At 35.2% G+C, this 16,193-nt stretch overlaps 1 protein-coding gene across 10 annotated transcripts in view; it reads right to left on the bottom strand.

The window, feature by feature from the left end:
- Positions 1–16,193, bottom strand: part of LOC114319662 (exocyst complex component SEC3A) — a 60,376-nt gene that overhangs the window by 36,000 nt on the left and 8,183 nt on the right. For 5 of the 10 annotated variants that reach the window (XR_014332342.1, XM_082873810.1, XM_082873809.1 and 2 more), the window contains 14 exons: positions 12,751–12,896; positions 9,609–9,726; positions 8,884–8,988; positions 8,173–8,274; positions 7,934–8,071; positions 7,185–7,232; positions 6,903–7,031; positions 6,734–6,814; positions 6,552–6,626; positions 4,163–4,336; positions 3,906–4,059; positions 3,764–3,828; positions 2,022–2,192; positions 1,851–1,930 (listed from right to left, as the gene is read on the bottom strand). Coding sequence is in view for 9 of the 10 variants with exons in the window: in XM_082873810.1 (XP_082729936.1) it covers positions 1,851–1,930; positions 2,022–2,192; positions 3,764–3,828; positions 3,906–4,059; positions 4,163–4,336; positions 6,552–6,626; positions 6,734–6,814; positions 6,903–7,031; positions 7,185–7,232; positions 7,934–8,071; positions 8,173–8,274; positions 8,884–8,988; positions 9,609–9,726; positions 12,751–12,896 (1,586 nt within the window). In the remaining variant the exon portion in view is untranslated. The remainder of the gene's footprint in view (positions 1–1,850; positions 1,931–2,021; positions 2,193–3,763; positions 3,829–3,905; positions 4,060–4,162; positions 4,337–6,551; positions 6,627–6,733; positions 6,815–6,902; positions 7,032–7,184; positions 7,233–7,933; positions 8,072–8,172; positions 8,275–8,883; positions 8,989–9,608; positions 9,727–12,750; positions 12,897–16,193) is intronic. The other 5 variants (XM_082873814.1, XM_082873815.1, XM_082873813.1 and 2 more) reach the window with 3 other exon arrangements.

Here is a 16,193-nt window from a genome sequence, read left to right as displayed (position 1 = left end):
CTTGAGCCACCAATGTTGCACTCAACCGAAGTGCTTTGTTTCAACAAATTTTAAAAAGACATACTCTGATCACGTGTGCATTCTCATTCCTTTCTGAGCATTCTTAGGCATGAATTGAACATCCTCAATGAATTTAAGGATTAGAATGAAGCCTAAGAGAATTGAATAAGTTAAAGAATAATCCGGTTAAGCAATGTAATTCAACGTGTGTACATTGATATATTGTGTAGGATCATCTGAAAGGACAAGTCAACAACCGAATCACTGTAAGTAATATCTTAGTAAAGATATTTTCTTAATTACTCTATTTTTTGTATATCCTACTGTGGTACACTTTCTGAAACTGTAATTTTGCAAAAGTAATGAGTTCCTATCTATCTGATCAATATGATATCTGTAAATGTGGTTGATGTGACATGAATACGTATGATGGACCCAAGGTTGTTCTGTATATTTGAATTGGACCCAAGGTCGTCCTGTGTAACTAAAATGGACCCAAGGTCATTCTGTATATTTGACAAGATGGACCCAACGTCATTCTGAACATCTGATAAGTTTGATTATCTGTTATGAGTTGACCGAATGGTCATTATACAGTTGTAAATGATTGGACCCAGGTCATTCTGTTATGATATGATTAATTCCATTCTGTACATCTGTTGGACCCAAGGTCGTTCTGCTATTTGTTGGACCCGAGGTCATTCCATTATGTAATGCTTATGATATAGAAATGCTTATGTCAATTACTAGAACTCATTCACATGAACCCTTTACTCTGATGTTTTCGCTCACTTCATTATATATATGTATGTAGGTGAATAGTGGGATGTCCAGCCCAGGCTTAGTGAACCTATGAAGGAAACCAAGTTTTGGGAAGTCTATTATGAGAGCCTCACGAGCGAGGCTTTTGTTCTTTTGTCTTTTGAATTTTTGTTTTCTTTATCAATTATGTTTGACCGTGTATATGTACATAAGTTTTGGTTTAGTATGACAACGATTTTTGAAAGATCTTGGACATATGGAATCTTATTATGTTTGTATGAGTGTGAGTTATTAATATATGTGAAGTTTTGTTTATGCCATTTATGCATAGCTCATTGGATAAAATTTGTTAATCTGCTTCCGCTTTTGCCCCCCGCCCCCCATTATTAAATATGTCTGTATTCTGTCTAAGGGAGTAGGGTATTCTGTCTGAGGGGGTAGGTAATCTCATGATTACTGGCTGGTTATGATCCAAACCTCTAGGGGCGAGTTCGGGTCATGACAGTTTCATTCTATTGTATCCAAGTTGGACATGAAAGATATCTATGCACCAACTTTAGGGGGGAGGGTTAAGTTATGTGCTTGAGAGTAATATTGTCTTTGTACCCATTCCCTTGTTACTATAAATACATGTGTTTAGTGAGGTAAGAAACCTAATTAGGCTTTCAGCCTCCTATTCCAGCAAATCTCTTCTCTTTCTCTCTTAACTTTTACATGCTTCAATTTTAACTAATATATCTAACGGTTGATCTTGAACTAACCAAGCTTCTCAATCATTTTGCCTATTGATTTTACACAATATACAAATGGAAAAAAGTAAACAGAAGCCAACCCATAACATTCTCTATGTGGAGCTAATAAGCTATGGTCATTTCAATTGGACACTCTAGGTACACCTCATTATTTTCTTATAAAACTAACAAATTGACATAATATCTTTTGATTTGTAGAATTCTCAAATAATAGTTTTTCATTGTATGTTCCAAATTGTCTGCCCTTATTTCAGTGCAGCTGACCAAAATGAGAATCGCCTAAATCATGAAAAGAATGCAACGAGCAGAAGCATAAACCTAATAGATCATGTTCACCTTGGTATATATGACAAGACACCCAGTTGCCGCACATTTCGCTCATTTCTTTCAATCTGGTGACAAGTTTCCTCAACAAACTGCAATATAGTGCGCATTTAAGCGAGTGAACATATTCAACTTAAAAACGAAAATGGTCATAAATATTCTGCCTAGAAGCATGTAACTCACCCTGCTGAACTGCGTAGAAATTCTAGATTCGAGGTCATCAAGCAAGATGCGCACAAATCCTGCTGCATCAGCTTTTTGACCAGAAATATATCGCTCCGTAGTCCCATGCATAGATATGCAACGCAAAGGATCAATCTTGTATGCCCAATCAACCACAGCATAAAAGTCTTCCTAAAGATTCAAGGGAAAAAAAATTGTCAATAATGTTGGAACTTCTAAAGTGATTAAATTACACTTTGCAAACAGCCGGTGCCTGATGCTAAGCAATAGCAAAAAACTTAAAAAACCATCCAATAGTAATTAAAATATCCATCCCGACAACAATACCAACCCTGCCTGACATGAATCTCGAATCAATTCAAAGTCATTGATCTTAACAAGATTTAACAGAATGATAAAATCAGGACTTCACTCTAAATTATTCCCATTACATAATAAATTCTCCTCCTCTAAGATCCATTAGATTGAACCATACATTCAGATAATGATAATGAACTCGATTTAACTTAAACTTACTGTTGAGATGCAAGTCTTGGCCTGGTATCATCATCTAAACTTGAAGTAAACATCCAAAATTTCAAAGGTGCATCTCCATAAAGTTTGTCTCAATCTAGATAATTATGAAAACTACGAAAATAGGTGCACCAAGTTGTGTCAAAGACAAATATCTCACACAATATTCATGCATTTACACACATCAAAACACTAATTTCTTCATTAAATGAAGTAATTAAACTACTCACCTATGAAGCATAGACTCAGGTATGGATGACGATACAGGTACACCGATATGGCAAAACTTAAAAATAGTAGAATACAGGTATGACCGGGGTACGCCCACAAAATTATATATTTCTTTTATAATTTATAGTATTGCATGATATATAACATTCAAAAATCAAATGCTAAACTAGTTGAAGGTATAAACTAGAGTTTAATGTCAATCGACAAAGAGAGATAACCGAGAAAGAGAGAGAGAGAAGGTTAACTGATACAGATAGGATTTTTTGGGTAATTATAGAGAAATAGGATCGCTCAATCTGCAAAGATTAAAGAGAACTGCAAGTGTTCTCTCAAATTAGTGATATTTCCAAAAATTATGATGCAACGAGTACCGGGTATGAATTTGGTACAGGGATGCATACCAATATGGTTGCACGCATACCTGGTATGCAAAATACATATCTGGTACTTTCTAAAAAAAATTGAATGTTGGGTATGTTGTGGGTATGGCTTGAGTAAGGCATGGGTACATATAAACGTAATTTATAAGAAAATATAAGGGTACTAGAATAAATATATTGTGCCGATTCTTAAAAATTCCAAAATAAAGGTAGTAAGATTTACTGTATTTTGTCTAAATCTCAAAAGATGAGGTCAATGTAATTTACTGACAAATAAAAAAGAAGAGGAAGAAGAAGAAAAGATTCATTGTGTAATGAATTACAGTTACCATATCAATTATAGAAGGATAAGAAAGTACTATGATGAGATGAGTTTTAACCATACTACTATTCACAAGTAACTTTTTGTAGGCAATTTCAGAGCAATTCCATCATGAAATGTTGACATAATCAAATGCAAACTGATTTAAACCAAATATGCATAATATTACATCTCCATAAAATTCATAAAAACCTCCCTGAGGCATTTTTTTTCTAATTACATAACAAAAGCCAATTGGATAATCTATTAACTGATATTAGTAAATGCACAATAATATATAATACTATAAACATTACTTGTATTCCGTCAAGCAATTCCTGAAGTGATTCATTTAGTTCTGCCAGCTCTGAAGAATTTTTACCTACAATATGTGATAACCAGGGATAAACAAACTTTAACAGCGCTAAAAACAATGAGAACTATCTAGAAAAGGATTACCAGTTTTGCTGTCATTGTCATCAATGTCCATGATACCGAGATCATCATCATTGGTATCATCATCAGTGGATCCAACATTGTTACCATCGCCAACACCTCCTGTTGGTGCAATTGCAGGAACTTCAAAGCGCATGAAATGAGAGAAAAAAGAACTCTGCAGTTTGAGCAATGAAAGAACTTAAAGTTTAGACACAAACAAAAAGAAAAAGAACTATCACTTGGGTACCAGAAAGTGAGTAGAAAATTAAGATCGCAACCTCATCTACAAGGAGTGGGATAAAAATAGTAAGAATTTTGGCATATGCCTCTGAAACTGCCGAAGTGTCTGAATTGTTCACACTTTGGCTGGAACCTGTGAAGCCTTCAAGCCATACAGTTGGATTTCTTGGTGCTTTGGTACTAGCACGAAGCTCATTTGAAAATTCACGAGCCTGTAGATAATTAAGAAAAATTTCAAACACCAGACTTTTGAACTTGACATTCTTTTGTTGTTAATAGATTCACTGTCAGAAAATCTTCAAAGGCTTACTTAATCAGACACTGCATTATTTACATATAGCACATACTCTTAGGGCATGTTTGATTAGGAGGATTATAGCATAGGATTGGGATTGTTAATCCATGGACTCACAATCCCATGTTGATTGCCAAATTTTATTAACCGGATTACATGTACAGTGGATATTCAATCCGACAAAATTGGCGAATTTTTAATATTGAGAGGGACTGGGAATCATAATTTCAAAAAAAAAAAAAAAAAAAACAAACGAATACGTAATAAATGGTTTTCTCACTAATTTAATTGGATAACTAATCTTATTCATGGGATTATTAATCCTTTCACTATTAATCCTGTTAATCAAACAAGGCCTTACAAATTTAGGCTTACCAAATCCTACATAGCAACAGGACACCAAAGAGCAAGTGGAACAACCTACCAACAGTTTATATGGTTTAAGTTGGTCTCGTCAACAAATCGTGAGCAGTCTGGATATAATAACATTGTAGCTGTATAAAGCTACATTTTAACTATCCATATATTGAACAAAATTAAAAAATACCTAAAAATCCTTAAAAGATGCCATATAAAGGGAAAGAAATGAAGATATAATTCAGCAGATTAATGGCATATATGCTTCATGTTTCCATCATGAGAAAACTATTTACGAGAATACAAAAACAAGGAACATTAGATGTTGGGGAAGTGGGAAAATTCAGACAACACAATTCAGCATAAGAAAGTAAATGGAGTTTCAATATAGAATGCCATATTTACCGGTTAAACAAAAAATATGGGCACCAGTAAAACCACATGAGTAAAATGGTTGAAAGGTTTACAGAGTCAAGTCTCTGAAATATGTAGCGAGTTTTAGATTTGTATTTATAAGATCTGCAGTTGGAATAAATACTTATATGCATCTTTATGAACATTTATGAACACAGAGAAAGAGAATAAGAATGCCAAATATCAGTTAGCATTATCAAACAAAATCAATAAACCTATCCCCAGTTCAATTCCTTCCTAGATCTAGTTCACCATGCAGCATGCGATGCCACTTCCTGACTTGAGACTATTCAAGCACCTTCCATAATTCAATAGTGATTTTGTTCTTACATCTGATATTTAGGAATGAAAGCATTCAGCATATTTATTAGAGCTTGAAGATATTTACTGTGGTAACTATTTCACCAAAAGCATGAGAACAGATAGAACATTTGCTAAATTAAACTTACATGTCAGGTTTAAATTACTCAAAATGTCCATGGATGATTGAATTATTAGTTTTTAGAATACAGAATTGTATCTTGGGGTTTCTATGCAGCTCCAACATTTGAAGTATGATGTTGTATCCATACTAATACCATTTCAACCCATTTTCATGGAGGAATGAATTTACTAATAATATCATCTGCAATCTATGTTACCTGGACTCAGATATGGGTGTTAGGTGTGGGTACGAGTGCATGTCTAAGTGTCCGATTCACCTAACTCCCATGGTGTCATACAGAAATATATTTATTCTAATTTCTAAGGTAAAATGGTATTCACATGTTGTCATACAGAAATATGCAGGTTTTACGCATTCACATGGTGTCATAAAGAAATATGCAGCTTTTATGCATATAGTAACTCAAAATACTGAATATGCTTTTTAGGTGAATGCCCAACTAGACATGTTGGACACATCTATAACCTTTACCCAAGTATCGAATGTACTGCATACATTCAGAAGAGTCCATGTAACAGTTTGCAGTAGCTTGGGGTCTCAAGGTAAAGCATAAACATACTTATTAAAAACTAAAGCACTAGTGAGCAAATTGGGCCCCTAACCACTTACTATACATATAAAGTGTAGTAACAAATGCTGTCCAAATAAAAACCTTATCACCAAATAGATGTCAATGCCAGAAAGAGTCTGAAGACATGCAGTTACTTTCTTTAGTCTCAAGGGTTTTTAAGCTTAAAAATTTGCAATAAATAATGGAATGTGTTAATACGAGTAATAACTCCACTTAAAGATGGAATATTGAGCATGAGACACAAAGATAGAGTAACTATGCTGTTAATATATATATATATATATATAAAGAGTAGGCACAAAAAAATAAAAATAAAAAATCCGATAGAGGTATATTTTCCCACACCTCCCGGCGTAGAAGCAAATTAAGGGAGGTACAGTAAGCTTTTCTCAAGGGGCCTAGGCAATTCTTGTCAAGACTCTGCAAATGCAAAGGAAAAGCAGGCATTGAGAAAAACACAAAAGTAAATAAGAAGATGAAAGACTAAATATAATTGTTGATATTAGGAAGCTGCTCTGTAATTAGACCTTCATGTGCTGCAAAAGACGAGCATACGTCCTGCATTTATACCGAAGATCAGCATGATCAGGCCTCTTCAGTTGTCCCCGCTGTTTAATCCAACAAGCAAAATTCAGGATTCCTGTTCCAAAGATAGACAATTTCCAAGAATAAAACAACATCCCCCTTGGAAAATACCTGAGAGAAGTAACTTTTGTCACTTATCATGAAATCCACCAAACTAGTAAAGTAGTTTTTCAAGAACTCAGATGCTCTACGAACAAAAGTAGTTTTTAATTTTTCAAGTTCTGCCCGCTTCTCTTTGACCTGTAGAAGTTTTCTGCTAGCTTTAGGAGATGATATCTCAAAACTGTCATCAACAGTAGGCAAATTTGCAATCCACTTCAAAAGAAGAACAACTTCTCATGATTAGTTACGAAAATCTCAAAGAAGAAGTACTTCCCAGGTCACACCACTAACATGAATGTAAGACATGAAGTTCCTGATCCCAAACAGGTAGTTCAGCATCTAGCAGATATTAATAATCAGGTAGTCGACATGCTGAGATTTCAAAGGAGACCCCAAACAGAAAACAGGGAGAAATGAGATGCTATGTTTATTAACAACAACAATTAAAAAATAAATTTAAATTGAAATGGAGATCAATTTGTTAACACAACCAGCTCATAAAAGCAACCAATGACTTAAAAAATGCCATAATGGCTGGTTTGCCTGCTGAAATTCTAAAAACATTTTATTATTTTTTTTGATAAAAAAAAAAAAAAAACATTTTGTCTGTGTGTTTTGTAAAAACATTTTATTATTATAAGATCAACAATATCAGAATCTTGTAATGTCAAAATAACAATTCATGGAATTCACCTGACATATTAAAAAAGAGGGTAGAAGGGAATTGTGTCTAATGTTTGTACAACAAATGCATGCTACATTAAATCAATAAAATTATACATTGGTGCTTACAAGACATATATTTATGGACACAGGCAACCAGTTATATAGCATACATTATATCTATGAATTTTATATCTTCAACCCATGTTTGAACCAGTACATTAAATGGGTCAACATCCTGTCTGCACACAAGATTTATTCTTAGGAGCTACATGCATGTACATCCATGTCATGTCCCAGATTTCTACATCGAAAATCTTCTTTAGCACATAGCAGACAGAAATTTAACTGAAACAAGAAAGACAGAAGGGACATACAGCTCGTATGTTTGCGTAGCTAGAATCCAAGTTAGGGACTTCGATACCACGTAAAGCACCAGTTAACCACTCACACGATTCAATATTTTGATGCATGTGTGCCTCATCAAATGACCCTCCTGTGAGACCAGCTGCATACTGCACCAAACAATACATGTTCAAAAGGTATAAAGATTGAATAAGTAGACCAAACTCAAATCCAACAGTGAATTTCAACAATCGAACTGATGCAAGGGCACCTCAGAAGGCACACGCAATCTTTCAAGAAGCTTATCAAGTTCCTCAATTAATGCTTTATTATTTACAGATTGCATTTCCAGCTTGTTATTGCGAGTTTCTATCTGCAAATCACAAGAATTTTAATTACAGATCAACAAAAGAATAGTCAAGCACTTAAGCTGCGAAATTTTAGATGCCTTAGTAATTGTAAATATTTCCCAACAGGAGGCATAAAACAACGCGAAGAACACACAAACTAGAAAAATGACTAGTGTAATATACCGTTTGGAGAAAATAATGTTGAAATCTAGGGAAATCTGTGAGTATCAAGCAAATGAATTAGTTTTCATTAAGCAATAAACAAGGGTTTCTCTCAGGACTAACTCCATTAGATTTTTTATTTTATTTTATTTTTATTTTTTTGTGTAGTGGTGGGGGTTCCATTAGAGCATTTGTATGGATCAGAACATAATAACAAAACAAAAAAAGGCATGAAATTGACTTTCTATTTGGATAATTCAAATCTCAATGCTCAAATATGGGGAGAGGGAAGTAGCATTCAGCAGATAATATGTGGATACAACATAAACATCAGATAATGTGTGGATACAAAATGTCTTTGTACATGTATGTGCAGCATTTATGCATCATAATAACTGCAATAAAAAATATGGGTCTGATTGGAACACAACAGAAACAATACTTCACATAAATGTAAGCAGAGATCCTACCGACTCAATGTCCTCTCTCATGTGTCTAAGTTTTACATTAAAAATGCCTAACCATTCATCCATATCCTCAACACAATTTGTGGCTGATTCAAGACCCTGCAACACCTGAAGGACCAAAAAATTAACAATTAAAGAGCCAAAATAAAGTTAAAGATGACAACAAAAAAAAGGAAAAAATGATTATGTAAAAATTCTCCATTTAAATCACCAACCAAACATTGCCTTTTGTATCAAGAAGATAGCTGATCCTATGGTCTTCAACATAAAATGGTCCGAGCAACATTATAGTGTAGCCCTAAGGGATAATAAATAAGGTAGAATTGCTTGAAATAGTGGCCTTACACACAACACCGCTGAAATAATTCTTAGAGTGTACATATAGAAGCCAATGGTTCCAGAAAACCATTTAGAGGTTTGTAATGATTCCTGAGTAAATTCTGAAACGTGCATATATAACGGAGATGACCCTGAATTAAAGTGAATAGTGAAGCATGACATGTTTATTTGATGCCATACAGCTGGCAGCCTGGAACATAAGCTTTCCATAGAAAGGCTCATTTTAATTTAGAAAAGCCTCTTCAGGATCTTTACTAAAACAAAAACAACAAAAGTAAGAGGGGGAGTGGGGTTTAAAAGAAATAAGGACAAGATGAATAATAAGCTTTTCCCAAATATGAGCCTTAAATTCATATTAAGATCATCTACACATCTTACACAAGGGTTACCTCGTCGATCAAAGGCTCATTTTCCAAAATGGCATGCACATTTGCTGCTTCCAAAGCTTGAAGTTCTCGCTTCATCCGCTCAGAAAATGCCTCTGCTTCACCAATACCCATTACATACCTGCAAATAACATCATGCTCAAATCTCCAGCAAAACATCAACACATGACAGCCAGAATGATATGATAGAAATAGCAAAAAGTAAGACAAATTACAGAAAAATAATGAGAAGAATCCATTCATTTCAACAATAGAAAATTTGACTCAACTTCTGGGTCTAACTTTCCCACTAGCAAGAAGGAAAAATAGAGAAAAGTAAACATAAAAAAAATCTTCTAGAAAATATATATATATACACACACACATATATATAAGCTGAAGAGAGAATTGAAATTAGCTTATCAAGTAAATACAAAGTGGACAAAATAGCTTCTTAGGTGTTTAAGGATCAATTTGGTTGAAAAACTGAAAATAAAAATAAATAAATAAATTTGTAGGACAAGATGAAATTCCTGTTTAGGCTTGGAAGTGTTTTTCTGATAGAGCAGTTTAATTGACTAATTTGTTTGACAAGATCTGAAAAACTGACCAAAGGAAAATCACTTTAGTAACCATTATTACAAGAATAAAGTTGATATAAAGTTGCAATAATTATTGTGTTATTAAACTTATGAGTCATACAATGGGATTTTAGCAGGCAGCAGTAATTGCACAAATATTAAGATACAAGGAAAGGATTTCAGAATATGAGACTGGATTTTATGCCTAGAAGATCTACCAAAGAACTATTCACCTACTCATGTAATTGATTAAAAAATATATAGAGAAAAGCACAAAGAACTTCATATGGTTTTATTTACTTAGAAAATTCACAACATAAGAGTCTCTGGGGAAATAATGTGGGGAGTTAGGAAAAAGTGAATATTTTTATTTCAGCACTGTAAGAGAATATTTTTAATTTTTATAAAAATAAATAAATAATTCATGGAAAGTCTGTAGGCTTGTAACACATTATAAACTGGATGCAAAAAATCCAAATTGAGAAACTTCAAGGACCTCAGCGTAGCTGATTTCTAAACAATCAAATTTATTTTACTTTGCTTATCCTCTTCATCTCACTCTTGCACTGTATATGCCATAGAAGAAACTTGATGTCATAGTTTTCTTTCAAGTGTACCACATAAAATGAAAATTGTTCTGCATCTTGGACAGTAAATATAAGAATGCACATATTTGTAGTTATATTTTTATTTTCTTACATATGCATATTATATTGCTATGAAGCACGGACATCTCTCTGGAGGTCACGTATGAGTGTCCAACACGTGTCGGACACGAACGCTCTGGACATGTGTCGGACATGCTGGAAAGAGTTGGACAAGCTGGGACACTTGGGATATGCTACAAACATCTCTTTGGAGCACGAACAAGTTGCATATTATATTGCTATGTAGCACGGACATCTCTTTGGAGGTCACGTATGAGTGTCCAACACGTGTCGGACACGAACGCTCTGGACATGTGTCGGACATGCTGGAAAGAGTTGGACAAGCTGGGACACTTGGGACATGCTACAGACACGCTGCGAACGCGTAGGGACACGCTGCGAACGCGTAGGGACACGCTAAGAACACGCTGGAGACACGATGAGGACACGCTGAGGATTATTTTTTTCAAAAAAATTAAATTTTTTAAATTTTTTACTAAAATAACATACCCAAAGTTGATAAATTTGATAAAATTAAATATTTAACATAAAATACATATTAAATATTTAAAAATATAACATATAATAAACATATAAAATTATATTTTTTACACTTGTCCCCAATATGTCGCGTCCTACATTTTTTGTAAATTTACATATCCGCTTGGTCCGTGTCGTATTCTTAATTATATTGTGTATACAACTTTAAGCATACAAATCCACTTCTGAACGGCTTGGGATCACCTGTTTCTGTCCCAATCCCCTGTCCCATTGCTAATATGTTGCCATGTCACCATGTGTAAAAATAAATCTCTGTACTTACACCACAGGATTCTTATTTCCGAGTTTTGTACTGGTCTAAGTTGCACAGTGATCTGGTTCGACTATGCCACCACCACCAGCAACCCTGCAACTGCCGATGAATAAGCCATTTTGCAGGTTCTAGGAAAAGAAGAGAAAACGATGTGAATATGAACCATTCCATAAGAGTTGTTCATTATTCTTTTATTACGTAAAATCCATTTTTTCCAGCTTTTTTCCCATGTTCTTGGTTCCTTCATCCTTATTCTTTGTAGATTCATCTTCTAAAGTAACAAAAAAAAAAATCTTCAAATCTATTACTAACACAAAGGTTCAATACTATTTCTCTTCCACTAAATCGTCATTTTGTTCCATTGATTCCATGATTTGGAGGCAAAATATAGATTGTGAAGATCTGGGAAAAAAAAGAAAAAAAAAACTAAATACAGGAAAAATATGAGTTTCAGTCAAACGATGGGCATTTCGGTAGCCCGGCAATATTAAATATTTGTTGCAAATATTGAACAAGATCACTGCGTCAGAGACGATCAAACTCTGTCTACCAAATCGGCAGTTGATGATTCTCTTATTTTACCTTCACCATGCCGCCGACGGTGGACTAAGCATAGCGATAACTTTCGAAGGCTAGGTTTAGGGGATTTCCCCTAACAAGGGCTAATCCTGTGGTGCAAGTAGAGATAATTACTTTTACACATGATGACGTGGCAACATATTAGCAATGGGATAGGGGATCCCAAGCCCCTCTGGACAAGGAAAAAACAGTTGAGATTTTGAGCTCTGAAGGAGCTGCTCTAACCGCCACTCTAATGAGTTGGCATGAAGTAAAATAAAATAACAATAATGACTCGGACCCCCTTTTTTTCCCACCCCTTGATCCCCTCTTCACCTGGTTGGCCACTTTTTCTTTTTCTTTTTTCTTTTTTTTCCTTCTCCTCCAATCACCACCCACCACGTATGTGTGGGATGGTGATTGGAGGGGGTCTCAATCATGACCCATAAAATAAAATAAGGAACATACATCGCAGCAGTTAGTGAGATTTACTGTCAACTCATTAGAACTTACTTTAAAGTTCAAGAATTAAAACTCGAAAACATTTTTGAGGAAAAAATACATACGTGCCTAATAGAGCCTCCATGTCCTCCTCCTCAGCTTGAGACACAAGTTCTTTTTCAACAGTCACTTTCAAGTCACCTTCCGTCTCAGTAGCTGCAACAGGCCCATCTTGAAGATTACTTTGCTTGGTGGTCGTGGGCGTATTTTCCTGCATTAAACACAAGTAAATAAAGATTACAAACTGGAAACAATGACCTGACCTAATAGTAGTAATCATTTACAAGAAAATTAAATGAAGCTTATTGAAATTAAAAAATATATGTATATATTTTGATCAGCAACAATAAAATTTTATTAAGACACGAAGCCAAAAAGAAGCGAGGATGGGGATTCCTCTACAAAGAAAAAAAGGAAATGAAAATCTCAAAAAAACACAACGAAGCCAAAAAAACACTACATATCGCAAACTGACACCCAATTTACTGCAATCAAAAAGAGAGGAATCCCTCTAAACAGAGGATTCACCGAGGCCCAAAAAGAAGCTAAGTGTCTAACTCTTTTCCATAAAAAATGAACATCCCAAGAAGCATCTTCGAAGACACGCCCATTTCTCTCCAACCAAATAACCTAGAAAATTGCAAAGACAGCACAAAGCCAAAGCACCTTGTCCCTCTTTGATTTGCCCAATACACGGAAGTCAATTAAAATCATATGTGCACTGCCTTTTGGGGCCACCCACATCACATTCCCCAAACCAAACAACATTTTCCATAAACGCACTACTACTAAACAATGCAGAAATAAATAGTCCAAAGATTCTCCATTCCTACAACACATTATGCACCATTGAGGATTTAAAAAACAGAAAGGTCTCCTCTTTTGCAATGTATCATTTGTCAAAGCGCCTCTATGAACCAAGATCTACATGAACACCTTTACCTTATTCACCCAAAAAAAGAACACATTTACCTTAAAAGGGACACAAGCCTTCCATATCCTCTTATGAAAAGGAAACTGAGCAACGTGAGGCTTATCAATGATTTTGTCAAAAAAAGATTTACAAGAAAAGGGTCCCAATGAATGACTAGCCCAGATCCACTTATCCTTCGAATTTGGAACCAAAGAAACGTGCTCTAACCTTGATAAAAGAGCCACTAATTCCCCAACCTCTCTATCATTAAGATTCTTGAAGAAATTAAAATTTTAAGAAATTGGAGCCAAAGAAGAGCATGCCATGGAAGCGATAGAGCAATTATGAGACTGAGACACTCTACAGAAACGTGGAAAAGACAAAGCAAAGAAAGAAAAACCAACCCAAACATCTTCCCAGAATTTGGCAACTTCCCCATTACCCACCCTGATAGAAAGGAAACGGGACCAGGTTGCTAGGTTGGATAAATATAAGAAATTGATTTCCAAGGAGCACGCTCGTTACCCCCAGTGACCACCTATGAGTCTCCACCTTTAAAATGAATTCCATACTTGCTTCTAATGACCGCATGCTATAATGAGTCGCACTCAATTGGGAATCTCCATAACCATTTGTAACAACCCCAACCTATGATTAGCTTATAAACCTTACTTAAGAATGACTAATAAGTAATTATGATGGAAACATGTGTTAATTGTGAGTTATATGTGTTATATGCTATTGTATCTGTCGGTCATAGAAATATCTGTCTGTGTTTCTGTTTCATTATGCGAATCAAAAGCCTTACCGGCGTCCGAACGCGAAATTGACTCCACTTATGTGTTATTTAGAGTTTTTAGAATTTTATGGTAAATTTAATTAGAATTCGATTCGGAATCAAATAATTAAAATAAAATAAAAACAATGGATCAGCCTTAACTAAACTTAACTAACTAATGCCAAATGAGCCTATATAAGGCTAATTTGATGCTAGACTATCCCACTACACCCTCATTTTATCATCTTTGATACTAAAACCGTGAGAGAGGGAGAACTAGAGTGTGAAGAGAAAATTTAAGAAAGAAAGGAGGAATTGCTAGAGAATTAAAGGGAAATTGGAGAAATTGAGCAAGAACTCACTAGAATTCAAGGAATTGAACACCTAAGGTAAGAATTCAACCCTTTAGTTATGTAATTGAGTCAAGTAATGTATGAATTCAAGAGGTTTAAGTGTTTTAACATGAGAATTCAGTTTGAAGGGTAGAAAGAAGAGCATTCCATTCATGCATGTCCATTTCATCACAATTTGAGTAATTTGAGTTTGATTTCAAAGAATTCACACATACATGTTCTTATCTTGGCTATATTTTATGAATTCAACATGTTTTTGTGCTAGGCATCTCAATTGATCGTGTTTTGGAACGTTTGAGTTCATATGTTATGTTTTCACAATTTCAAGTTTGACTTTGAACAATTCACTTGCTTTTGGGCCTTGATTTTGCGAAATGATCTCTAATTCATAATGTTTTACAAGTTTGCAAGTGTTTTCTTAAGTTTTAGCCTAAAAGAATATGTTTTGGTGTTTTGGAATTGAAGTTTGGAGCTTAGAGAGCTATTTGGAAATTCCAGAATTTGTACTCTTCACTCAAGCGGTAAAGTCTTCGCTCGAACGGTAGAGTCTACGCTCAAGCGAAGAATGCGAGCTCCTAGTACTTTGCAGAGTTGAGGGTTGGCTCGAGCATCAGAACTTGCGCTCTAGCGACCACTCTTATTTTTGAGCCTTGGCTCAAGCGACCAAAGTTGTGCTCGAGCGTAAAATGAGAGCTCCCAGAAGTTTTACAGACCAAGGGGTCCGCTCGAGCAACCAAAGTAACGCTCAAGCGAACTGTCCTACTTCAAAAAATTTACTAAGTGTTTTCCAAGTGTATCCTTGTATCCTCATTACATCTAAGGCATTCTTAGGCCATGATTAAGTAACAATAATGAGGATAAAAGTTGGAATCACACGCTAAGAGAGAAGAACGATAAGTTAAGCACTTTTGGGCCATGATTAAGTAACAATAATGAGAATAAAAGTTAGAAGCACACGCTAAGAGAGAAGAACAATAAGTTAAGCACTTTTGGGGCAAATGTTCAAGTGTATCTGTCACGTGTTTGTGTAGGTAACGTGTTAGCACCCGCCTGATCGATCTATTCTGTCCAAGTGATCTATTCTGTTACCGGAGTTATCTGTGAGTAACAACTCTGTAAAGTTATATTTGATTAGGAGTATTTTCTGAGTAAAATGATGCGATCTGTTTTATGAAATGCTATTTGTGAATCATAAATGATTGTCCAGTTTTTCTAAAATGTATTTGTGGCACCCTTAGTTCATGTGGCCCTCGCTCGGGGGTAACAATACCGTGGCTTATGTTCATGTGGCCCTCGTCCGGGGGTAACAATGCAGTGGCCAATATGCACGTGGCCCTTGTCTGGGGGTAACAATACCACGGTCCATGTTTATATGGCCCTTGACCGAGGATAACAATACCAAGGCCTACGTTCACGTGGCCCATGACTATATGTGCACAAAGATGTTGACCTTTATGGTTGTCG

The sequence above is a fragment of the Camellia sinensis genome, chromosome 6 (assembly GCF_055761805.1).
Source record: "Camellia sinensis isolate YWXY chromosome 6, ASM5576180v1, whole genome shotgun sequence".
Taxonomy (NCBI): Eukaryota; Viridiplantae; Streptophyta; class Magnoliopsida; order Ericales; family Theaceae; genus Camellia; species Camellia sinensis.
Note: the sequence above shows the minus strand (reverse complement) of the source record. Positions and strands in the feature narration are given on the sequence as shown.